This window comes from Pelophylax lessonae, assembly GCF_965119305.1.
Source record: "Pelophylax lessonae genome assembly, chromosome: 7".
Classification (NCBI taxonomy): Eukaryota; Metazoa; Chordata; class Amphibia; order Anura; family Ranidae; genus Pelophylax; species Pelophylax lessonae.
The window spans coordinates 268,879,391-268,901,526 of NC_138774.1; the positions used below are offsets into that span (position 1 = coordinate 268,879,391).

The 22,136-nt window shown below is 44.4% G+C and overlaps 1 protein-coding gene across 3 annotated transcripts in view; it reads right to left on the reverse strand.

The window, feature by feature from the left end:
- SLC25A25 (solute carrier family 25 member 25) overlaps positions 1 to 22,136 on the reverse strand; it is a 47,792-nt gene that overhangs the window by 11,493 nt on the left and 14,163 nt on the right. Inside the window, exon 1 of one of the 3 annotated variants that reach the window (XM_082263457.1) lies at positions 4,233 to 4,431. The exons of the other annotated variants lie outside the window; for them this stretch is intronic. Within the exon in view, the coding sequence (XP_082119583.1) occupies positions 4,233 to 4,415 (183 nt within the window). The 5' untranslated portion in view covers positions 4,416 to 4,431. Of the gene's footprint in view, positions 1 to 4,232; positions 4,432 to 22,136 lie in introns of those variants that run through there. 3 annotated transcript variants of the gene reach the window in all.

Genomic DNA, 22,136 nt, shown 5'->3' on the forward strand with positions numbered 1-22,136 from the left:
TCCTTGATTTCATCCTCGGTTACCCACTGCAGCAAGTCCTGTGATGTGCTGCTAACCATACAGTCATGGTCGGTATACCCCTCCTTTTCATGTGTAAATACAGAGGAGAAGAAAATATTTAGTACAGTTGCCTTCTGTGTCCTCTGTAACCATCCCATCTTAGTGCAGCCATCTGGGAAAATCATGTTAGAGAACATATATATATAGAATGCAAGGGCAGTTTGGCACTATTTTCCACACCATTCCTTTATGCAGTTATCACATGCATACCTAAAACCTACAAAGCAGACACTATCTGACATGGCCTGCAGCACATGTAGCAGCCATGCAAGTGGGACTAGATGCCGACACAGAATAGCCATACTATACAAATGCACTTGAAACAAGCATAAGGGCCTAGAACAGCATCAAGTGCACATGCACGAGTATGATGGTACAGTTCGTAAAACAGAGCCAGGACCTGTAAACATCTGCCCGCCATAGGCACACCAACTAGTATGACTACATAAGGGTCTCTTGAGTGAATGAGCTTTATGCAGAAAAAGAAATATTTAAAGGACTTGTGACATACTTTAAGTGGGGAAATTCTGAATTGTAAAAATATTTAATAGGAAAAAGCCTATGTCTTACTGGAGAAGGGGGGGGGGGGGGCTTTCCAGCATCCCAGCATTATTAAAGTCCAAAAGCCCCCCCCCCCCCCCCCCCAAAAAAAAAAAATTCCAGTGAGGAATAATTTGCCAGTGCTGGAATCCCCCTGAAGGAAGCAGCAGCTTCATACAATTAGGCTTTATACTGGTGTGCAAGTACAAATTGCACATTTAGTACATTATTGGCTTAAGCAAATTCAAGTATATACAATCAGCTTAAGAAGCCATTCTCGGTAACCCCACAAATAGACTAAGGACATCAGTGCAAGTAAAGAAATACTCTTGCGTAATTAAAAAGCAGGGTATTGGGGCTACTAAAATCACTTATCAGCCAATTAAAAGGTCAATTCAGGTAGACAGTTGGTTTCATCATCTGCCCTATCAAATGCGATTTCTCTGCAGTAGCAGCCAATATGGAGTACAACTCACAATGATATAACAGGTTTACTAATAATATTGAAAGGAAGCAGGGAAAGCAGTAACAATCTTTTATCCAGTTTAGACCTACCGGTACTTGAAAGAATTTCAGGTAAGGCATTTATTTACATAGTTATATTGGTCCAAGCTGAACCAATGTAAAAGCCATACCTGCATATATAATACCTGTGGAGTCTTTTCTAGAAGCTAGATGTCAATATAGTAGGCACTGCTACTCCAGTAACCTCTTGCTTCCGGGTCCCGTGCCAAGCGTCTTCTCTGCTGGACACAGGAGGTTGGCTGCTTCGCACGCGTGCCATTCAGAGAATTCTCTCCACATTGACCAATCCCAGATCTCTGAAAAGCAACCATGCTAACCAGATATTGTAGCAGCTTACTAGAGTGGAGTGATTTCCCCAACTTCTGGGTGGTATCCTACAGGTATGATATATGCATAGTTACATTGATCAAAGCTGTAAAGCCCTGGTGCCCAACCTGCTTCCCTTTGGTGCCGTTTTATGGCCCTAGGGGCCTCTGCAGACACTAATCTGTTTCCCCATTGTTATATTATAGTAAGGATTTCTAGCAGCCTTGTGTGATATCTCCAAATTAGAATTATCTTCTGAATAGCCCCAGTCTCCAACATCATATATAGTATGTCCAGTGACCATCTCCCGCTTTGTTTTCTGAAAAGGATTATTAACTGCATAGATAGATATATGTGCCTGCAAAGCATTGCACCCGCAATCAGTGGAATGCAGGTGTCTGGTAGGGGCCCCTATTTGCACCATGTTATACCCTAAATATGGGTGTAACATAATATGATGCAAAAGAGGGACAGAGTACTGACTGCCAAATGCAACCGGAGGGTTCTTCACCACACCCGCAACGCTGCACATGTTCCTCGTCACCCCACCCTGCTTTGGTCGCATTCAGCACCACAGCCAGCTGCAAACCCACTCATGTAATTAGGGCTGTGGCGCAGCATTTACAGGGTTTAAACAGGCGGTGACATAACCTCACCACCTGTTCGAAGCTTCTCAAAAGTGATTCAACGCAAATTGCTTTTCAGAGGGGCAGCAAGCACTACCACACATCTAAACAGAATATGCTTATTAACAGTTTATGTATATGTGGTTGTGACATGTTTGGGACAGCTGTTGCAATAGTATAAAACCAGGGGTTTGTTTCAACTGTGCAATAAACAAACTGGAGGTAATAGGGGGGTGTAAGGATCATTATCCAATCTGGAACCAGACCCATCACAAGACAGGTAATCCAAATACAAGGACCTTCCAAAAGAGCTGGAACAGACAAAGTCGTGCGACACACAGGTGGTTAATAATTAAGAGATAAATCCTCTGTGATGCAAGCTAATGAAGATTAGATAGATAAGAGATCAGATCCACAACCATGGAGGTCCACGTGAGTTTGTCCCCTGCGTATTACATCAATGCTGCTACCAGGAATGTACAAAGCTGAACATAGATTCTGGGCCAACAATCTGATACTCCCTGGTACATTCTGACATTGACCAAAGAAAGGTTCAATCGAGTTACAAAACACTCCTTTATCTTACTGCAAAAATGCCCACCATGTTCTGAAAATGCCTACAACCACCCTGACCCTTTTTGTCACTGACCAAAAACAAGCATGCAGGCAGTGAAGTTAGATAAATGAATTGAAAAAAAAAAAAAAAAAATTATATATATATATATATATATATATATATATATATATATATATATATATATATATATATATATATATATATATATATATATATATATATATATCCTAATATGCCATAGATTTTTTTTTTTTTTTTTTAAATGGTACAGCAAATTTACCCCACTAAGAATACCCATCTGGGGTAATTGCCTATATGTAGGAAGGAAACATTCACCAGTAGCTCAAAATCCAGAGCTAATCAGCAACAGCCACTGGGCTCCACTGGTAGCTCAGTAGCAGCTTACTCACGAAATTCACCTCTAAAAGTTGTAAGAATAGTTTAGGCTTAGCTACAGTGAACTCCGTGAATCAAGTAAAATGTAACCTTGTTCAGAAGGAATCATTCCTCAGAACAGCTACAAGTTTCTTGCATACAAACTACAGACAGGCTAGGTTCACATCTGTGCAGGCGATTCCTGCTGTAGGTTCGCACCGGTCCCCAAAGCCGAACTGAATGCATGAGGTTGCCATGATTCCTAATGGTACACTGCACGCGCTGGAAATCACACCGCACTTGCAGTTCCCGTGCGGGCTGCAATTCCAGAAATAGCGCAGGGACCTTTCCCTGCATTTCAGGAGGCATGGCAGTCCACTATAATGAATAGGCAGCCATGACTGCGCAAAATGTGGCTCGCAAAGCCGCATCAATGTGAACCCAGAGTAATAGTGTGTACTTGCTCAACTCAAATTTACATGGCAGCTAAAATGACTGAAAATTGTCAATGCACGATAAGCACATGCTGCATGTATATAGTACAAGCACAAAAAGCAGGACAGAAATGTGAGGAACTGACTTCAGGTAGAGTCTTATGTTAGTATGTAATGCAATTCAAAGATGGGCTGCAATTAGGAGTACATTACAAAAATATAGGGGACAAATCTAAACCTCTATGCGTGTCAGAAAGCATGGCTTAGAAAAGACATTTGCCCGGCTCTTTCAGTTTGCCCAGCCCCTGTTCAGTGAATAAGGCAGGTTTACTGCTAGACACACACAGGGCTAATAAATTCAAGGAAAACTAATGAGAATCATATGTAGCCTGCCATTGCTAAATCTCTGAAAAAGGCTGCTTCAAATAGTTTGAGGGAAAGACAGAACAAGCATGCAGCCAGTATTCTGGATCTGCATCATTCTGGGTCAGTGATATAAAGGGTACCAACAGAGGGGTTATTAATAAAGACAGCAGGTCGTCAGCAATAGCAGCTCTTATGCCATATTCACTTTATATCAGATTTATTTCTGCAATTAAATCTATGAAGCCTTTTAGAGCGATCCAGAAGTAAAAATCTGAGCTCTCTTCCAATATATGGCAGCAGGTACACACCCAGCAATAATTCCATCCCCAATTCAAAGTCACTCAGTTTTGTGAGTTTTCATATTCCTCTGCTGAGTGACACCCACCGACATGCTGTGATGGTTCACCGACAAGAAAACTTTACCTGCTGCAGCTCCTTCCAGGGTGCCACCACCATCAGGACAATCGGACCCTCATCAGCATCACTCTGCTCCTTCACATCTGTCCCCTCCGTAATAGAGGGACCATTTACATTATCACCGTCAGAGCCCTTGCAGGCTATCCAGGGAATATACGTGCCCAAGAACTCCCAGACTGATTTCAGCATCCTTCCGTTAGCAATAAAGAAATGTGAAGATTGAGAAACCTCAAACACACCCTTTTACACCTGGATGCTTCTTTGTAACAAGGGCTGCTTCAATGAGACAGCAAAAAAGAAATGTAACACTGGAATTAGGAGCAGCAATGTAGCTGTACAGCAAGCATCATGCAATACAGTGGAAACACCTGGAGTCTGCCTTGCCCTCACTCTGCAAATGTTCACACCAAAAATACTGAAGCCGGCTGCTCTGACTCTGCATTCACACTGCAGCAGGGTCTAGCCAATCACAGCTGCGGACATTAACACGCTCTGGAGTCAGACCAGTCAGCATCCAGCAAGCCAGGAGGAAATTCCAGCATCACTCATGGTCCTTGAGGAGAAATCTATACAGCAGCCTGTGCTACAGAGGTGACACAGCTTTTCTTCAAGTGGTATTCACTTTCTTTAGGCTTTTTTTTCTTAAATAAATTAATGAAAAGTAGGGATGCACCGAAATGAAAATTTTGGGCCGAAACCGAAAATGCAGGATGCCCTTGGCCGAAAACCGAAACCGAAAATGACTTTTTCCCCCCAAAAAAATTTAAAATGGATAGAAGAGGGGCATACACCAAAAACAGGCAGGCGTACACCTGTCGCTGCCACCCTGTCACAGTATATGTACTGTGACGGGTTGGCAAGAGGTTAATTTAATTACCAATGGTATTTGTATTATGCAGCATGAGGGGGTTAATGTATTGCCACTGCTGGTCACTCATCTATTAGTGACTGACCAGTGGCAGGTAATTAACCCCTTTGTGCTGCATTAGTGCAACCAGTATCAGTGTTAATTAACACTGGTTGCACTGATACTGGTTGCACTAATGCAGCACAAAGGGGTTAATTACCTGCCACTGGTCAGTCACTAATAGATGAGTGACCAGCAGTGACAATACATTAACCCCTCATGCTTCATAATACAAATATCATTGGTAAGCTGCCTCAGCTCCCCCCCCCCCCCCACTGCCTCAGCTACCCCTCCTCGGGTGTCCTTCATTCAAAAGTCCCTCCTCTGGCCGGGGACACCGCCTCTCAATGACGTCCCTACTACTCTGTGCATTAGTGAATGGACATACCAGGCGGGAGGGCGGGGCGAGCAGCCGCTATAGATATTACTATGTGATCCTTCCCTGTGCATCCCTGTCAGTGTCAACTATGTGTGAATGAGAACAGAACTGACCTAACACCGGGCGGGGGGGGGGCGGGGCGAGCGGCCGCTATAGATATTACTATGTGATCCATCCCTGTGCATCCCTGTAAGCCTGTCAACTATGTGTGAATGAGAACAGAACAGAACTGACCTGACACCGGGCGGGGGGAGCGGCCGCTATTAGCTGTAACTATGTGAGCGCTTCACTTCCTTGTCAGCGGAGATACATGCCTGACGGACACCATAATTATGTTCTTACAATAATAAAACATTGCAAACCCCATCCATGTAACAAAAATATGTGCGTGCGTGTGTATATATATATATATATATATATATATATATATATATATATATATATATATATATATATATATATATATATATATATATATATATATATATATATATATATATACACACATATATACACACACATACACACACACACATTTTAACAGAAAAAAAAAAGTGTTAGTTCATCCTTATTAGGGATGCACCTAAATGAAATTCTTGGCCGAAGGCCGAATACCGAACGCGGTGTTTCGCATTTTTTCCATTTATTTTGCCAATTTTCTGTCCTCTTGTCCTCTCGTGTCTCTCTCTCTCGTCTTCTCATGTCTCTCTCTCTCCCTAAATGTTACTGTAGGGAATGGGATTCAGTGCACACTGCAGCCTTGTACCATAGGGTTAATGTTAGTGACACTGTAGGGATTGGGAAGGATGCTGGGAATGGAAATCAGGAAGCATGCAGGCAGCCTTGTAAATTTTAATTGCAGATACAGGGCACTGGGCAGGTCAGGGTTAATGTGGTAACATCAATTACTCAGTGACAGTCAGTCAGTCAGTGTCAGTGTGGACTCGATCAGATTATACAGTGACAGACAGTCTCTCATAGTGGTGGTAGTAGGAGGCTGGAGGTGGACTAGTAGGAGCCTGGAAAGGAGCACAGCCGCATACATACATTACTCACTCGTGCACTGCAGCCCGCCCCACACATTCAGTGAGTCTTATTCTCCTCCCTAGTTTTTTCAATGGCACATTCAGGAAGCCAATCACGCCGTGAGTAGCGGCACAGCGGAACCAATCAGGTGTGCAGGCACGCGTGATTGGTTCGCTGTGCAGCTAATCACGGCGTGATTGGCTCCCTGAATGTGCCATTGAAAAAACTAGGGAGGAGAGTAAGACTCACTGAATGTGTGGGGTGGGCTGCAGTGCACGAGTGAGTAATGTATGTATGCTCACCGCTGAAGTGTCCCGGCTTCCCCTGCCTAACACGGAAGTCTGTGAGTCCTCCTCCGAGTCCCTTCCCCCTGCCTATGTAAATATCGTGACCTCGGCGATATTCATATCGCCTACGGCCACAGAACGATAGTCGATATCATATCGACTATCGTTCAGCCCTATTGTTCGGCACAAATTTATTCGGCCTTTTTACTTATTCGGCCGAACACCGAAAGTGCTTCTTTTGCCATTTTCGGCCGAATAATGTTCGGTTGCCGAACATTCGGTGCATCCCTAATCTTTATACTTTTTCAGTAAAAGGTGAACGCCATACACCCTCTCCCCGCCACCCCACCCAGTCCCTGCTGTACTTAGCCCCAGGGTTGCTGAGCTGTTCACTACCCCCGCAGCCAGCCCAGCAATTCGGGGATTTGAAATCCTCTGCTCTTCCAGGATACATTAGATAGATTCTGATTGGTTAAGGTCATTACAGGGAATCGATCTGGCCCATTCTAGAAGCGCTGCATTGAAGAGAGCAAGGAATTTCAAATCTGTTGGACCAGCTCTGCTAGGGTGCCCACAGCTCAGCAACCCTGAGGTTAAGTACAGCAGTGACTGGGATGGAGGACGTGGTGTAGCGGGTGTACAGCATTAGTTCACCTTTACGTTTTTTTTTTCCTGTAAAAGATGAACCCCCTTCATTATATGGCCATCCAAAAACCCTGAGACTGTAGCGGGGTGCTACCATCTTGGATATGTTCCCCAGCCTCAGAAGAGGTCACCCTGCAGCAGGGATAACCGTGAAGACTAAGTGACAGTCCTGTCCAAGCCACAATCGCCACTTAGCAGCTGCATGTGCTCTCCCGAGTCTCCTGTCCAGCTGCCAATGTCATCCTCCCAGCAGGGCAGGGAGGTGGGAGGTGCTGCAGATCGGGATGGAGAGCAGCAGTTTTAACAAACCAGTGGGCAATCACACATTAACATAGTAAGCTGGGCATCTCCCGCCCTCATCTGCAGCATCTCCCACCCTCTGCCCTGCTGTGAGGATGACAACGGCAGGCAGATGGGAGACTTAAGGCCCGTACACACGCGTCAAAAAACGGCAGGGAATTTTCGTCCGACGACCGATCTGCCGATTTTCGGATTGTTAGTATGATGCTTCCGGCAACCGACTCAGAATTTTTGGCCGAAAAAAATCTGGTGCGCAGGCTATAAAACTTTTGTTTTATACACGGCCGATTTTCGTGCAGTCGTACAGATTTCGACAGGGAAAAAATCTGATGAGTAAGACTGGGCATGCTCAGAGAAGAAAAAACACAAAAAGCAAACCAACACATGACATCACTTCTGAAGTAGAATTTTGTCGGGCGGTAAAATTCGTGTGCAGTCTAGGCACATTCCAACCAACAAAACAACTCTGGACAAAAGATGGACGATCGGTTGGCCGATAATCGTTGCGTGTGTACGAGGCTTTAGGAGAGCATAACCCAGGCTGATAAGTGCCTCTGCTGTGCAGCAAAGGCTTGAACTGAAAAGGGGCACAGTGACGTGAATGGGCACTGAAGACACGTGATGTAAAGAGGTGGCTGTGACGTAAAAGGCAGGCTATGATTATAGTGCAAACGTAAGATTCAGACGTCTGCCAGAAGAAAATTTTACTGACTGGATCTCCCATTGTTCCTCCCCAGAAACTACATAAAAGGTTACATAGGGAGGTGAGGGAAGATCAGGGGAGTTGGACCAGCAAAGACCGTAATTAGACACTCCCAGAAGAGTATAGGACTATGATGTGCAAGGGGTGATAGGGCTGTGTAATGTAACTGATTTCCTGAGGTAGTAATTATATTTCCTAGCAATTTCAGGGGTCAATTGCAAATCAATACAAATGATTTATAGTAAAGGACAATGCAAGTAAGCATTTAAAGCACTTTGTGCTTTTATCTACAATTTTAGGCAGCGACAAGGTCTCCAAATATATGCAGTCACTCATGTTATCCAACGTAAAAAAAATTGCCCATAGGAATAATTTCTCCTCTAAAAAGAAAGATAGTTTTTACAAAATACCCTCATCTTAAATCCTTATTAGAAATAAGATGTGATATCTAGCATTAAACAATGTGAAGGCCCCTAGCAAGCAGCGGTCTAAAATCTGAAATCTAATTGGATAACACGGACAACTCCTCTACTCTTTTCCTACACTTGTATAAATGAGGCCCAGTGTTTCCCTTTCAGGAAGCTCTAATATAATGAGCTCAAGAGATCGGAACCTTGCCAAGTCGCAGTGACATTCAAAGAATTCAGTTACCATCAGTCTCTGAAAAAGGTAGAGGATGCAGCCAAGGCTAAAGTTCTCTTGATGAATGCAATAAATCTACGCATTTTTCCTTTTTATTACAAAAAGACTGGTTAAAGCAAAATCTAGTGTGCAACCTTTTAGGTTTAATTTTTTTTTGGAAATTGTGTCCCATTGAAAAGATTTTTCTTCACTTCCTGCCCGGCAAATGACAGGAAACAGGATGAAATCTCTCCAAACACAGACCAGTCCCCTCCTATATGGTTTTTCCAGGGACAAGTGTGTCCATTGGAAGATTCTCTCTCCCCCCCCCCCCTCCCCCGGTTTCTCCTCTGGTTTGATCCCGAGCCAGGCTGCTTGCCTCTATTGACATACTACAGTGTAGCCAACCCTCACCCTCAAACGATTTGATGGACAGTAGCAAGAGCCAATGGCTTCCACTGCTGCCTCCACGTCGTATGAAAAGACACGAGGGCGAGCAGTGATGACGCTCTCGGGCACCATGTTGAAATGAGCTTGGGGCTCAGGTAAAGTTTTGGGGGGCCCGTTTATGAAAGGTTTACCACCTTAACCAGTTCTGGACCGGAAGGATTTGCCCCCTTAATGACCAGGCCTTTTTTTTTTTGCGATTCGGCACTGCATTACTTCAAACGGAAAATTGCACGGTCGTGCGACACTGTACCAAAATAAAATGGATGTCTTTTCCCCATAAATAGGAGCTTTCTTTTGGGGGTATTTGATCACCTATGCAATTTTTATTTTTTGCGCTATAAAGAAAAAAAAGCGACAATTCTGAAAAAATAATATTTTTAAAGCGGTAGTATTTCCACTTTAACTACAGGTAAGCCTATAATAAGGCTTACCTGTAGGTACAAATATCTCCTAAACCGGCACGGTTTAGGAGATATTTGCAGTACATGCAGCCTCTCACGTGAGCGGCGCATGCGCTCTGAAGGTCCGGCGGACCTTCAGCTTTCCATGCCGGGAGCTTGCCGGAAAATGACTCTCGGACGTCATCGCGGCTACGGCCAATCACAGTGCCGGAGCCGCCGAACCCGGAAGAGACGCCGAGGGATCATGTCAGCTCCCACAGTGGTGTCCGGGGGTCCGTGTCGGGGCTTCGTTCTAAGGTAATTCATAATGAGCTAGTATGCGATGCATACTAGCTCATTATGCCTTTGTCTTGCAGGGTTTTTTTTTTTTAGGTTTACAACTGCTTTAACATTCTGCTATACAACATTCCTCACCAAAAAAATTTTAAATATCAAAATTTTCATTTTTTTAGGCCAATTTATTCTGCTACATATTTTTGGTTTACAATAGCTGCCATTCTCTCAGCGGGGAGCGATCACGGGTGCCCAGCGGCAATCGCGGCCACCGGGCCCTGTGCATCGGCACACTCGCCTTCCAGCACTAGGCGCATCACCGTCGTATACCTATGTCGGTTCGCGCAGGAGGGGCTGCCTGCTGCAGTATTACTGCGGCAGGCGGTTTGTAACTGGTTAAAGTGCAGAGGGTGCTCTTGACGTAGGCTCTTTACCATGACGGCTGGTCACATAGTACACAGGAAGAGCCGTTGATCGGCTTTCCTCAGTACAGGCACGAGTAAATGAGAGCCGATCTGCGTCTCTCCTGACGGGTGGGGGGGGGGGGGGTGGCGTTGAGAGCAAGCCACTAGAACCACCAGGGATACCCACCCATGACCCCAGAGATGCCCACCGGGGATGGCAATCAGGGCTCCCCAGTGCCCTCCCCATCAGTGCTGGCCACCAGTGCCCATCATTGCCATCTATCAGTGCCGCCCACCAGTGCCCATCATTGCCGCTCACCAGTGCCCATCATTGCCCAGCAGGGCAGCCCACTAGTGCCACCCCATCAGTGCAGGAAAACTTATTTACAAAATTGTATAGCATAAACAAAAAACAAATTTTTTTTTCAAACTTTTTCAATAGAAACCGGATGGCATTCGGCAGTGTGTACGGCAACTTGTCCAGCTTTTGTCAAAGGGCCATGCCATTAGTGAATCGGCATCTGATCAGTGTGCTCAGTCCCCTGTCAGACCACAATAGATCAGCTAAGATAGTTAGTACAGTAAACTTAGTACAGTGAGCTCCTCAGTAGGCGAAACGAACGAGGGGAAAAAAAAAAAAAACACACACACGATAGTACATTCTAGGCATTATTTTGATCGACTGGCAGAGCTGCATGCAGCAGCCTATACATCTGAATGGAGACATGATGGACTCAGCCCAAAGTCTGTCAGGGGCCATGCACCCATCCTTGCCTGTTGCAGCTATTTGTAGAGCTGCTGCGTTTCCATTTACTTATGGGCTGCCTGCTGCAGCTCCTTGCTAGACCATAAAAAATAAATACACTTGCCATACACCCCTTATTTAGGAAATGTGGGAATTCAGCTTTAGGGAAAAGATGGGCAAATAAAATTAGACTTCCAGTCAGTCATCTCCTAAAATGACCGATGCATGTCTGAGCACGCATATTTATGTACTGTGCATTCCAAAACAATCAGTTAGTTAAGAATATCACAAGGTAATCAAGTACCTACATACAATGTTTGGCTGACAATGCTTGAAAGATCTTCCTGGAGCCCTTTCAAGGCCAGACCGTGATGGAATTCTGCTTCATCAATTAAGCTCGCCAAAGACTTAAGCCTCGTACACATGCAACGATTGTTGGCCGTGAATTTTCGGCCAATGTCCGATCGGCCGATTGTCGGCTTGTTAGTATGATGATTCCGACAACAGACTTTTCATCTGAAAAAATCTGGTGTGCATGCTATAAAATTTTTTGGCCGTCAACACAACGGCCGATTTTTCGTCAGTCAGTACAGATTTCGGCCAACAAAAGCCAGATGAGCAAGACTGGGCATGATCAGAGAAGAAAAAACACACGGAAAGTAAACCAGCACATGACATCACTTCTGAAGTTGGTTGTTGTTGGCCGAGAAAAATGTGTGTGTAGTCTAGGCACATTTCAACCAACACAACAACACTGGACAAAAGACGGCCGATCGGTCGGCCAACAATCGTTGCGTGTGTACGAGGCTTTACTGAAATTCGGCCAGTTCAGCAGGAACTGGCTGAATTTAAATAGGTCTATGGGCAGGCTGGTTGTACTGAATTCAATCCATCGATTGACTTCAGTACAAACAGCTGATTGGGTTTTTTTTTCCCTCCATATGATCACTGCTGGCGGCTATAACCAGCAGCAGCAGTGGTGGTCATTGTATTCGGCTGATGGGGAAAGCTCACCATCAACAGACCACAACACCGTAGGATGGATTCCCAAATCAAGCAGTTTTCTCTTTCAAACTGTGGTTAAAGGAAAGAAAATTGCCTCATGCATGGCCTGCCTTACACAGCAATACAGTTCTGAAAGAAAGTTTTCTGCATAACAAAGATCTTTGCTTTACAAATAAAGCATTGATAAAATGACAATTGAATCCAGAATGTTCCATCTACTGCAAATTGACCACTAACCCAAAGAACAAACTGCTCAACAGATGGTTGTGAAAGGAAAGGTGAACAAGGGTAGCAAGAGCGTCCTGTGATGAGGAAATAGATCATTGTGTGTAAAGATCTTAAATGGATTAAAAAATGATGGAAGTACAAAGCACATTAATAAGGCTTATCTTCTGTAAACGAGACACTGATCTCGTGTTCATATACAGCACCATAGTAAGAGAACAGAAGGCAAGGACAGTGACCCCAAGATGAAAGGGACTCCAAAAGTGTTTATAATAACCGAAATCTTATAGTGGATCCTCCTCGTGGTGAGAGCCAATATAAAAATCAATAATTAAGCCATTTCTTAACTCTTATGGGATAAAACATCTTCAGGGCATGGTGTGCTTGTCACGAGATCTTTTTTGGAAAGTTTTCCGGCAAACAGTGCATGCACTACAGTCACTGTTGGGTGCCAGTGCTTGAACCATTCAATTGAAGATGCGAAGGAGGGACAGCCAGATGTTTCACAAAAGTAGGCTTTGCTTCTAAAACCAGTTACAGAGTGTTAAGCTAACCATACATGGATAAAAATTCAGCCGGTTCAACAAGGACCTGATGAATTTCCATCCATGTACAGGTACCTTGGTTGTACACAAGTCCCATATAAGATCCATCAATCGACTTGTGTACAACCAACCTGTAGGGTTTCTCTGAATTAGCGCCACATGCTAAAAGCCGGGAACAGTAATTGTGTTCTGCCAGCAGGGAAGGCTCCCCAGCAGAATACAATAGCACTGTGGGAGGGATTTCCCCACAACACTGACTGTGTTGACGGGGGAAGTGAGCTATTTTCTTTCCTTCTTTCCAAGGTGGAAGGAAAGGAAATTGCATAATGTATGGCCTGCTTTATAATCAACCAGATATTTTTTGCACTTACTGAACATATAACAATACTTTCAGTGGTAGATTTAAATAAGTTCATTTTTAGGGGTTGCGTAAACTTTAAAAAATAATGCTCTGGCTAGTGATGCAGTTTAAAACATTTTTCTTTTCTACTATATTCTAGTAAGACAGCACGCACACAACATGGTCAGATAGTGACTGTTACTTGATTTGGTTAACAGCCCATTTGTGTGCACATAATAAAGTATCTTCCATCACGGTAAACACAAACCCAACAGGTGGGAGCAGGATGTCCTCAGCAGGTAATCACAAACCAGGTAATTAGTGTTGCACATAAGCACAACCCATGGAGTTTCTTGTGACACCTACAGTATTAAGATTAGATGGCAAACAGTAATGTTTTCACTCAGAGATCAACATGCCGGTGGCATTCACTCCATTACATTTAAATCACCAGATTGATGGTATAAAGCAGCATAGTAGGTGCAAAAAGTTTAACAGCTTAAGGTCTCATGCACAATGCTGCTTTTAGGGGTGTGTTTTTTTTTTCCTGACTCTAAATACCCCTTCATGTTAGCCTATGTTTAGAGGCAGAAAAAAAAACCCAGATCGCAGCATGTTCAGGAGCAGAAGCGATTGGACAGAAAAAAAAAAAAATTGGTTGTTAAGGCTTAAGGTTTTTTCACTTTAATGCATAAGGCCCCTTTCACACGGGCGGTGCGTCCGTCAGGATCCGTTTTGCTCAGCGGGAGATTGATCCGCCGATCCCCGCTGGGCAGGCGGGTGACATGTCCGTCTCCGCCTTACTTTGCAGAGACAGACCTGTCAGATCCCCGCTCTCCTCTAAGAGAGATCGGATGACAACAGACCGCCTGTCCGTTCTCATTCGATGCGATCCTCCAGACGGATTGGAAAATAGGGTTTCCATCCATCTGGATTTCACGGACAGGATCGGATAGCAGCGAGTGTCAGCAGAGATGTCTCCGTTGACATCCGCTGCCCCATAGGGCTGCATGGAGCATCCGATCAGGTCCGCCTGAAAAAAACAAAAAAAAAAACAAAAAAAAAAAAAAACTTGACAGGCAGACCAGATCGGAAAGCCCATTTGAAAGGGGTCTTTGGGTGAAAAAAACATTCCCCCCCCCCCCCTTTTCTTACCTGAGCCCAATTCAATCCAGCAATGTACACAAGTGCAACGGCCCCCGTCGCTGTCTCTCCTTACTGGACAGATTGACAGCAGTGGGGCCATTGGCTTCCACTGCTGTCAAATGCTGTGACACAGAAGCGGGGGTAGGGCAGAGTCCAGCTGTCAATGGATGCGGCAGCGGGGCTCGGGAGCAAGCACCCAATAAAGGACGCAGGGCCTGGATCACCAGCGGGGGACCCTAGAAGAGGACTGGACTGTGAAAAAGCATTGCACAGAGCAGGTAAGTATGGTGGATAGGTTTGTTTTATATATATATATATATATATATATATAAAAAAGTTGCCTTTAGTTATACTTTAAAGCTTAACTACCTTAGATTGTAAGCTCCTTGAGGGCAGGGACTGATGTGAATGTACAATGTATATGTAAAGCGCTGCGTAAATTGACAGCACTATACAAGTACCTGAAATAAATAAACTCTGGGCATGACTAAATCCAAAAAACAATGAAGGGAGCAGTTTTACCCACCAAAAGATTTTTATTTGTCCATCCAGGTGTGATATTTACACAGCTCTGCCGACCGGTATACATGCAGAGCACTGAGCAAAAAATAAAACGACCACAAATGTCCTTGTTGTGATCTGATTTGAAGGGTGGGAGAACGGGACACAAGGAGAACCAATGTATAATAACCTTTGCCAACTACATATAGAGGAAGTTATGGCATAAGGGGTCCTATATAAAGGACGATCACACAATCAAGCCATGGAACGGCCCTTGTGCATTGAAAGATTGCGAAGATTATCACTAGGGTTACACACAACTCTCCCTTCGAACTCTTTGGCTACAGATACCTGCATGTACAGAGACTCCTGTGCGTCAGCAGAGTGGGAATGGGGGGGGGGGGTAAATAATTAGCATTTCCTCTGGTAATGAACAGAGACCTCTCCACGTTCTTTTAGGTATTCCTGGAATAGGAGTGGCCTTGGGGCATCCTCTTGTCATGCTGGTAATAGCGTCCTTTCACTAAATAATAGAATTAACATTACTTCACACACGAGTCACACACATTCTACACTGCTAGGCTCCAGGGGAAATGGCCTTCTTGGCGATTGAATTTCCAGTAAAGCAACAAACTCAATCGCTTTGACGTAAGACATTTTTCCTGAGAGATAATGGAATGCTTAAAGCCCTGATATAGCAATGTTTACTTTGCATGCAACAAACAAGAAGTGCATATTCCTAACCATCACAGCTGATGTGTCAGCCAATATTTATCCAGCATCTGTCACTCTACAAACAATCCATTCATTGAGGCCCTGAAAGCCGGTAAACTGCTCACTATCACATTGCTCAGGTAGAAAAGGAAGCACAATCTAATGGCAACCAGACTACTTCACTGCATTAAAAGCTGAAACCTTCCCGGTTAGTTTGCATAAATCAGCACTCCTGTATAAGTAATGAGGGCAAAGTTATAACAGATATAACCTTATGGGAACTGGAGAATGATGCTGGCAATGCAAGACCGTGCGACGCCACAAAGGCTGCATGAAATGGATTCAAAGAGATCTCTGCCAATTTATAAGGGCTTCATAGCAACTAGATCACCTTCAACCTGGACTAGATAAATGACCGCTAGAATATGATTGCTATGAGCGATAGACGTACTATAACCTCTTTATATGCTCCCACATTAGATACTATTAGGCCTCAGGCACACTGGACATTATCAAAACGCCAGTAGAAAGCTGTGGAAGGAGTTTTTCAGCTTTTTTTGCAGTAGCGTTTTTCAGTTGTAGCTTTTTTGATTTTATATAGCAAAATGTGACTCCCACAAAATCTTATGGCTCAATAACATTGATAAACGCAAAATAGGCGTGTTTTTCCTCATTTTTAAGCTTTTATCAGAATTGGGGTCCTTTCACACGGTCAGCTACTTTTTTGCTCCGCTCAGTGACTTTTTTTTTAAACGGACACGGATGACACTTTTGTAGGGGCCGTTCCGTATGTCTGTTTTTCATCCATCCGTTTGCAGATGAAAAAAACGGACATAATGTATGTCTATGGGATTGCGGTCGTTAGCGGATGACACCGCTGACATCCGTTTTTTTTTTGTTTTAAATGGAAGAAAAATAGGGTTCTCTTCCGTCTCAAAAAACGGAATGGACGCAAAACGGATGTCAGTGGATAGTCATCCGCTAACGCCCGCAATCCCATAGACATACATTATGTTAGGGTGGCACAGTGGTGTAGTGGTTAGCACTTTCACCTAGCAGCAAGAGGGTCGCTGGTTAAAATCCCAACCATGACACTACATGTTCTCCCTGTGCCTGCGTGGGTTTCCTCTGGGTACTCCGGTTTCCTCCCACACTCCAAAGACATGCGGGTAGCTTAATTGGATCCTGTATAAAAAAAAAACAAAAAAAATAAAAAAAATTGTCCCTACTGTGTATGTATGCGAGTTAGGAACCTTAGATTGTAAGCTCCTTGAGGGCATGGACTGATGTGAATGTGCAATGTATATGTAAAGCGCTGCGTAAAATTGACGGCGCTATACAAGTACCTGAAATAAATAAAGTCTGTTTTTCATCCACAAACGGACGGGAGGAAAAACAGACATACGGACCGCTGATAACAGCCTGTGTGTGCACAGACACATAGGATAACATACTGGGGAGTTTAATGGCTGTAGAAAAATTAAAAAAAATGCCAGACCCCAAAAACAGCAGCTGTAAAAAAAAGTCCAAAGACACTTTCCTGACTAAATTCCCACATTCTGCAGACATCTCTCCAAGGACATGAACCCCACCTAATAATGGGTGAAGCCTTTCCTCCTCCTACCCTCCCTCTTTCCAATACATCCATACAAATGACAGACAACGAGACCAATCTCCAATGGTCACTTTACACCCTCAAGCCTCTGCCCTACCCAATCTATACCTTGTTTTTATTTGCGTAGCCGACCTCTCCCCCCCCCCCCCCGGTGCTAACACTCACTACTACTTCCAATCTATACATTTCACTCAACCCACTCTCTCCGTTACCTTCTACATTGAATGCCTGGCACCCGATCGGACAAGATATGCTGAAAACAGACAGATGGTGCCCAGTGGATTGGATCGGATGACAGACAGGCAGTCCGTTTTCACTCAATCTCCGCATAGATGAGAGGGGACCGACAGGTCCGTCTCTGCACAGTGAGTGGAGATGGACCTGTCATCCGCCTGCTCAGCGGGGATAGACGGAGTATGCAAAGTCCATCCAAATGGATCCACCCCATCTAAAAAAGGGGCCTTAAACTGATATGGTTGTTTTACAAGGGGATCGTTTACAATCACTTTTACAGAGGATCAACAAGCCTCTTCTAGGAAGTATAAAGAAATAAGACATATGATGTATTAACGCGCTAAGACAATGCTTGTCAGATTAGCTGCTATGGACAGTCATGCTTCCTTTGCCCCAGTGTGCAAATTACCAAACCTTTAATGAGCATTCCTGGATGGCTTCCAATAAGCTGACTGACTATCTTTGGATTTAATGAGCTTTCTCTAATGAAATAAACCTTACATCAGGGTCCACGCTAAACCTTCAATATTTCCAAGTGTTAAATTAATCTTCCAACACTTGAACACACACGTCAATCCACAAGTGAAGAAACTGATGGCCTTGGAGGATGGAGCTTTGACATTGTTGAGGAAAACCCCATTTGAGCCAAAGGAGAACAGAAATAGGCTTGTTTAGTCTGGCGAGAGAAAAAAAACAAACAACCCACACACAATAGTTATAGGTCTGTAAACTGTCTGGTTGTGGCCTTGTCTTTCCCACAGGGAGTCACTAAAAGTCACGCTACATGAAACTATACTGGTAAAATGTTCTTCAGTTCATTAGGAGATCGGTATTATGTGATCTGCATATTTCGCTCCCCTCATGTCTACCATACAGTTAGCTAGTCAATGTTTTCCAATTAAACTGCTGCCACAAACCAGAAGAATGAAATCACGATCTAAGAAACAAACAATCAGTGTTCCTATAGAAAACTTTCCAAAACTCATCATAAACACTTAGGAAATGGGTAAGCAAAGCGTTTGACATTTGTAATCAATAGCAGGTTTTACTATAAATGTCAAATTATACAGTAAATAGGGGATTGAATGAAAAAAATTAACAGATTTTCCCATCCACACATTTGGATAGAGGAATAGTTACTACTGAGCCATTGTATTCTGCCGGCAGGGAGCCTTCTCCACCAGCAGATTACAATGATCAGTGTTACTGGCTACAGCCAGTAACACTGATAATTATGAGGGGGGGGGGGGATGAATAGGCTAGGTGTGTACAACCAGGTTGCCCATACATGGATCCAAATGTGGCTGGTCTCTGCTGAACAAGCCGAATCTCGCTACATGCATCTGGCTTTAGTCATGACCATCATTGTGCCATCTAAGTGCATTACTAACAAAAAAAAAAACACAGCAAAGCTATTTTTTCTTTTTTATTTCATATTTTCAAATTTTATTCTGCTAGCAGATTGAAAAAAGGCCGCTTCATAGAGTACAGACAATATTTGTACCGACACATTATAGGAAACTGCTGTGAATTCCATCCTTGTCAATGCTCTCATACCATGTACACACAAATTGGAAACGGAGAGCAAGCTCTTCTTATACATGAAAGTGGTTAACACCAATAACATTATCCATCATCCCCAAATCATGCTTAAGGGCCGGTTCACATTAGTGCGATCACGGAGATTGCATGTAATTCGGAGCGCGCTGCCCTAAACAACATGTGATCTCTGTGCGGTGCAAATTTCAGCCAGTTTGTATGGCTGAATTTTCACCGCATCCGCACTAAACCCGTACATGATCCTTTTATCCACAGCAGAACGGATCGCATGGTGGTTCACACTAGTGCGATCCGATTATGTGCAAACTTGCAGATCACACTGCGATATGCGATCTCAACTTGGGTTGTCGTTAACTTTTAATTGACACCCCCTGCGTATCGCATACGGCAGTGTGAACTGCCAGGAGTGCAGATGCGATGTGGGAACACGCTGCATATTCGCAGCGTTCCCGCATCGCACAAATGTGAACTGGCCCTTAAACAGAGTTCCAGCCTTGAGGAAAAAAAAATAAAAATTAAAGTCAGCAGCTACAAATACTTTAGCTGCTGACTTTTAATATAAGGACCCGTCCATGGAGCCCACGACGTAGGCACCCAAAGCCGACCCGTCCATTGTCTCCAGCATCCTTACTAAGGGAAACAGAAAGTGAAGCCTTGCGGCTTCAAAGCCTGTTTCCTACTGCGCGTGCCACGGTTCACTTTCTAAATGGCCCCACTGTCTGAGACCTCTGTGTGTGTCTCCCAGAAGACAGCGGGGGTGCAAATGACACGAGTCATCGCAGCACCCTTACCCAGAAGTAGGAGTGGGTACCTGTTCTTTGACAGGTATCCACTCCCCCCCACCCCGAAAAAGTGCCAAATGGGGGGCTCACAGTAAAGCGGAGCTTCCATATATGGGTGGAACTCTGCTTTTAGCTGGCCATAGATGGATCAAATTTTAGCCAGTCCCTGCGGAACCAGCTGAGATTTGAGCAATCTAGGGGCAGGCTTGTTCCTACAATTGACAACCAGCCTGGTGGATTTTTTGCACACGATTACTGCCAGTGACTCTAGCCACCAGCAGCAATTGTGTACTGCTGGCAAGGAAGGCTTCCTGCCAGCAAAATACAAATAGGCTCAATTTACACCTGTGCATGTTTCTTTTAGGCGTTTCTCTAGTGCTTTTTGCTGTGCTTTCTACGTTTTTTTTTTTTTTAACGTGAGTTTAAGGGCCGGTTCACACTCTTGCGAGTGCGGCGATCGATGTAATTCGGATCGCACTGCTCCTTCATTACATGCGATCGGATGTGCGGATGCGAATTCAGCCATACACTTTGTATGGCTGAAATTCGCACTGCACCCGCACAAAAGACGCACATGACCCTTTTTTCCAGCCGCATCAGGATCGGATCGCACAGTGGTTCACACTTGTGCGATGCAATCCTGTGCGAACTGTCAGATCGCACTGCGATATGCGATCAAACTGGGGGGTGTCGTTAACATTTAATTGACACCCCCTGCGTATCGCATATGGCAGTGTGAACTGACAGATGTGCGTTTGCAATGAGGGAACAGGCTGCAAATTCGCAGCCTTCCCGCATCGCACAAGTGTGAACCGGGACTAAGCTTTTTTTTTTCCCTCGAAAATTTGAGCAGATTTAAAAACGCAAATTGCGGCAAAATGCACCACATGCTTTTCTGCAGCTTGTCCATTGAAGTTTATCAAATGATTCTTTCCTGCAACAAGAAAATTGCATCATCTCTACTTTGCTTAAGCACTCCCCCCCCCCCCCAATTGCTCTAACATGTAGACCCTTTTTTACATGCACTGAAACACCAGCTCATGCCTGACTGCATTTCTAACTACAGCTGGATCAACGATTAGCAGTGTTTAGATATAGCCTCTTATTGGCCAGGCAAAGACCATAAAAAAGGTACCTGGACCACAACAGCACTCATATAGTGGCTGCAATCCCCAGGAGTCAGACCTATAAAAAGGATTAATAAAAAAGGAACAGGCCTAAATTATCCATAATCACATGGGCCAGAGTCCATATCAGCAGGGTAAAGGGTGCAGCACCAGGTCTCAATATTGTCCTTTTGTTTCCCTTCTCTGAACTTGTGCCTAAATTCACCAATATAACTGTAGAGGGATGAGAAGACTCTAAACTCAGGGAAAATTAAACCAGGGCTTGACAAATTTGCTTGAAAGCTAGGAGCCAGCTAAAAAAAAAAAAAAAAGTTATGAGCCGAGCAAATATGGACAGTCCCGCTCTCCTTCATGGGGCAGTCAGATGGAAGTGGGTTGCCTGTCCATTTCAATCCGATGCCATCGGATACGATTCGTCAGACTTCTGACGAAAAAAAGAAAAGTAGGACCACCATATATGTCTGTTTATGGTCAACAAGATCGGGTGGTGGCAGATGTCAGCAGACATCTGCCAATCCATAGAAAAGAATGGAGGGTCTGATCAGGTCTGCTTGAAAAAAAAAAAAAACTGACAGGCGGACCTGATTAGACAGCCCATGGGAAAGGGGCTTCGGCTGTGTGGCATGACAGGGAGAGGAAAAATAAAATGTATTTTGATAGAAAATAAAAACAGTTTCCATATTTGTGGGGTTGTAAATGGAACTGACGCTGTCCTGACCAGCTGCCCCACACTCTATCCACTCACCGGTAAGGACAGGGCACCAGATCAAGCCCTCAACATCTTCAACCTCTTCTCCGAGCAGTGAGAAGTGGCAGGGGAAACCCTCAGCACCGCCAGTGACTGCTTATTGCAGCCCCAGCCACCACAAGAGGGCGCCAGTTCCCCGATGTAAGAGTCTCCCTACAGCAGGCCGCAAAAGCTACGGCCTCAATTACCGGGCGGCGCGGCATCTTAGTCTGCGTACACGTGGGCGG